Below are 4,633 nucleotides of genomic sequence, written 5' to 3'. Positions count from 1 at the left end.
TCCACCAGGAAGTCACAACAACTTCATTCAGTTTGTGTGGCGGTGTTACAGCGGCGGTTACAACTCTTTATTTCAAAATGCGTCGGAGAACCGAAGCTCAAGCATCCAACAGCGAACCTGTCAATGCCGATAGAAAGGTACTGCAACGTGAACGATAGCTCGCTGCTGCTGATAGCTTCTGTGCAAGTGACTGCAGACCTCTGCTAGCTAACACGAGCTAAGATAAAAGTAAACCTGTTCTTTTAACATTGGTGCTCTCAATTAACCAAATATTGCAGTGCATTGAAATCTCTGAAAATGCTGATATGATATCATAAATGTAGAGTTTACGAGTATATATGAATATATATGTTAGTATCAGATTTTTCCAACTTTAGGATGCTTAAGTCAGGTTAATGTGTGACTTAACATTATGTTTCCTTCTTTTCTCCACAAACCAGGATCCCGATCAAAGGGTGCACAGCCAGGCTGAAGCAGGCCGAGTGTCTTACGGCTCCGTGCTCATGACCATTGGAAAGTGTTTACTCTTGCTCGTCTTCATCCCTCCGTTCCTCAACTATGCATCGCTGCAGAGAGAAGGACAGATGCTCTTGCCTAAAGGTTCATTATATCAAAGGCTTAACAAAGTCATTGTTCCTTTCAGTTAAATTTGATACTAACAAAGCAAAACAAGTTTTTAAGAATACATGTATTACATGTGTTCATGTGTGTTACATGTGGCATCAGTGAAGCCTAACCTTTCCCTCTGTTCCTCTCCCCTTTGCATCCAGATGGCCAGATTGTTGATGTTGGTTTGGGTCAAAAGATGCATCTTTTGTGCAAAGGACAAGGACAACCAGTTGGTAATATGTGATGATATTCAATGATCTGCCATGACTGGTTATCTTTCAACTGATGGAACATGATCTACATCAGGGATACTCAACTTGCTTTGACCCCGGGGCCACTTTTGCAAAATATCAGGAGGCCAGAGTTAGTGAACAAACATTAATAAATAATAATGAATGAATAAACATCCCGATACTTTTTTGGCCCTTTCTTTTCATAGACAACTATTTTTATGCATTTGTATGCGCTTTGACATCCTATTTACATTATTAAAAAAATCCTAAGTTATTTTCATTGTGAAATAGAAAGTAGTTGCGGGCCAAATCCTTAAGTTGAGTATCGCTGATCTACATTGTCTGGCACATAGTTCCATGTCTGTGTGGCTTGTTGGAGTCTTTTTGCTGAGCTCACCCTGTTTTTTTCCTTCTTCAGTCATACTGGACGCACCGACTGGAATGTCCTCAGACGTTTGGTTGCATGTCCAGGAAAGTGTGGCCACACTAACAAAGGTGAGGAAAGGACACGGTTACTGTGGATTCTATTGAATGGCTGTGTTCTGAAATGATTGTCCACAATATGATAGCTCTGTTTACTCTGTTAAAAGCATAGATTGTACAGAAGAAGTAGATGTAGTCATCGCGATGTCACTCATTGATTCATGGACTGCAATTTTGAAACCTCGTATTCTGCATTTTGGTTGTTGCCATCTTGTTTTTTGGTGACCAGACGTGACACGAGAGGGTGGAGCTAAGTACAACTGAAGGCTGAATAAGACATTTTTAGGCAACAAAAGATGTTACAATAAACTTTCGTAAAGTGAAAAAACACTGTGGAAGGGTTAAAGATGGAAGACGAAAACACAGAAAACTACCAGACCGACCTGTCAATCACAAAGTAGCCCCGCCCTAAAGCATAGGACTTTATGGTCTGTTTGACTCTAAATGGACCATAATGTACTAAATGAACATCATGCTGTATTGAAGAAGACTTGAAACTAGAGATTGAGACCATAAACTCATGTTTACAATGTTTACTGAGGTAATAAATCAAGTGAGAAGTGGAGTCATTTTCTCATAGACTTCTATACAACCAGAGGAGTCGCCTCCCGATGGACATTAGAGAGAATTCAGAATTAAGGTACTTCTGCATTGGCTTCAGTTTTGAGACCCGGAGGTTGCTGCCTGGTTAAAACAAGCGGGCTCATCGGAACTGAACAATGTATCTCAGATGAATCTGGCTTGCGCACCAAGGACATCCACTGTGGTGAACTTTGTTTAGAATCAGTTAATGCAGCATTGTTGTTCGTGGTCAGGGTCACATAGGGAGACTTCCAGCGGTGGCTCTGCCACGTCCTCTCTGCTCAACAAGGACTCGGTACAGCAGAAAGTCGGGGCTGACAGCCTGCCCCATGTTGTTTGTCTGAGATGTGACTCAAATTGGGTCACAGGCTTGTTGGGGGGGGGGGGCCTAGATACATCTGAACAACTAAATCACACGAGCAGTAACAGTGCCCTGTTTACACCATCTCTTATTTATCCATGATACTCGGCTATCATGCATTTTTAACGCACACACAGGTTAGGGTGGGGGAGTCCTTATTGAGAGCATCTCATGTGTATGTAGAGCATGGTGTTATTTAAACACCCCCGTGTACCTGTGATGTCTCTGTTTGTCATGCTGCTCAGGTGTGCACCTTTGACAGAATGGGACTGGGCTTCAGCAAGCGGCTGCTGCCGAATGAAACCACGGGAACCGAGAAATTTTGGGGGATGTCGACGACTGGACGGTAAGTACACTGCCTCAGTAGGCGGTTGTCATTTTGAGTGTGGGGGTGACACTTTTCTGCTGTACACAAAGTCTACAGCGTAAATACAGAACCACAGTTGTTGTTGTTGGGTTTTTTTTGACCACGAAGCGGATTGTGAATGAGTGAGTGGGCTGTTTTACACCTGCAGAGCCTTCTGTCTCATTCACTTGCCGTTGCTGAGTTTGTAAAATTCATCTGTTGATGTTTTGGGTGAGATGTGGGCCAAACACACAGTCATGTGGTGCAGGTGACTCTGGGTCTGACAAGTGCTGACTGTGGGAAAGCCAGCATCTACTTTGAGTCTACTGTAGACTTTATGGAGCTTTTACTTAGAAATTGATGTTCAGTTCAGTTTTGTATTATTTACCACTGTACAGTAACTACCCCTTGGGAATCAATATTTCCTTGATAAAGTGTCCGTTTGGGTCTTCTCATCCATGTTCGGCACAGACTGATGTGTGCATTCCTCCGCTGAACGCACCCCTTACCTTCCTCACACTGTCGTGTGATTGGGCTCCAGTCGGCCCCGCCTCCGACATCGCAGCGCGCTTGTCGATCCTTCAATCTGCCCGAAAGGGACGAGCGAGTCCGGGGTTTGCCGGAGGTCAGCGGCCTAGTTTACCTTGGCACCTGGCCCGCCAAGCAGCAATCAATTTCCCACATTTCAATATCTCAAGGAGGTTTGACCTTAACCCTGGGAGTCTTGTGAAAACCCCTCATTCCAAATGGACACCGCGGGTTTGCTTTATTCGCACAACAAACCCAGGGCAGCGATCTCAGAGAGGAGCTATGATGTCAGTTTGGGTTTCCAGCGGTGCTGATAATTTTGTAACACTTCTCTGAGCTTTTTGATGATGCCTCTTAGTCGACTTGTTAACGAGCATATCGGAGATGAACGAGGTTAATGAGGAGAACTAGTCCCACCAAGCTGAATAAAGACCCTCCTGGCCCAGATGGCAGCGTGTCCTGGTTTACTTGTGAGACAGATGAGAACGTGTTGTTGTTGTTGTTGTCGTCTTCCAGGATGGTGGATGATCTGCACCGACTCCTGCAGGCCGCTGAGATAGCCACGCCCTTCATCCTGGTGGGCTCGGAGCTCGGCGCGCTCAACGGCAGGTTCTACAGCCACATTCACGACGTGTAAGTAACGCATAATGAAACCTACGTTTAACATCAAGGTCAGTTGTTGTCTGCGTGTGGAAAGAGCTGTAGAACGTCATCTGTGGCTCTGAAGGAGCTTTGCTATTATCTGTATCTTAGGAGTCTTCATATTCTAAATTGCTGAAATACCACCGTGACAATAAAAAGCTTTTACATAAGCGAAGAAATATGTATTTCAACAACCTGATTAAATAGTTCCTAGTAATCATCCAATGGTACATTTGCTTTGAATGCCATCCCTACAAAGTATCATTCTTAATTATTCAACCTTGAGAAAGATTAAAAGCTTTTACAAAGCTCCAAACATACTATCTTCTGATATTAGACCTGTTTTTCATCAGATAACGATGGGATAAAATCTTGAGAATCTTAATTTAATCATGTTAAAATAAGTCAATTAAATAATGGGAAATAGCCAAAGTAAAACTATTGTTTGACTCGATTGACTGAAATATTCAATATAATGTGCTGACACAGGACTAAGACTAAATTAAGTAAATTATCACAAATTAAGTAGCAAAATGAAGAGAGAAAACATTTTAACCAAAGGTTATGACTTAAAGTTGACTAAAATGACTTTTGGATGACTGAAACATTTTGAGTTGACGTCGACTACAACTATAAAGGATGAAAATGACTAAAATGTGATTTAAGACTAATAAGCATTTTGGTCTTCAGACTGAGTCTAAATGCCAAAATGTCCACTGGTCACAGTGGATTGTACTGATCCTGTGAAAATGCCTCTGAAGGGAGTTTTCTAATGTTTGACAAAATAACCATGATGATACAGGTGTGTGTGTGTGTGTGTGTGTGTGTGTGTGTGTGTGTGTGTGTGTG

The 4,633-nt window shown here is 42.7% G+C and overlaps 1 protein-coding gene across 1 annotated transcript in view; it reads left to right on the top strand.

Moving 5' to 3' along the window:
- LOC116398293 (uncharacterized) overlaps positions 1 to 4,633 on the top strand; it is a 27,245-nt gene continuing 22,612 nt past the window's right edge. The window contains exons 1-6 of the mRNA XM_031874476.1: positions 1 to 137; positions 441 to 600; positions 771 to 842; positions 1,261 to 1,337; positions 2,514 to 2,614; positions 3,659 to 3,775. Of these exons, the coding sequence (XP_031730336.1) occupies positions 78 to 137; positions 441 to 600; positions 771 to 842; positions 1,261 to 1,337; positions 2,514 to 2,614; positions 3,659 to 3,775 (587 nt within the window). The 5' untranslated portion in view covers positions 1 to 77. The remainder of the gene's footprint in view (positions 138 to 440; positions 601 to 770; positions 843 to 1,260; positions 1,338 to 2,513; positions 2,615 to 3,658; positions 3,776 to 4,633) is intronic.

Source organism: Anarrhichthys ocellatus, unplaced genomic scaffold (assembly GCF_004355925.1).
Source record: "Anarrhichthys ocellatus isolate YVR2014 unplaced genomic scaffold, GSC_Weel_1.0 scaffold81, whole genome shotgun sequence".
In the NCBI taxonomy this organism is placed as follows: domain Eukaryota; kingdom Metazoa; phylum Chordata; class Actinopteri; order Perciformes; family Anarhichadidae; genus Anarrhichthys; species Anarrhichthys ocellatus.
Note: the sequence above shows the minus strand (reverse complement) of the source record. Positions and strands in the feature narration are given on the sequence as shown.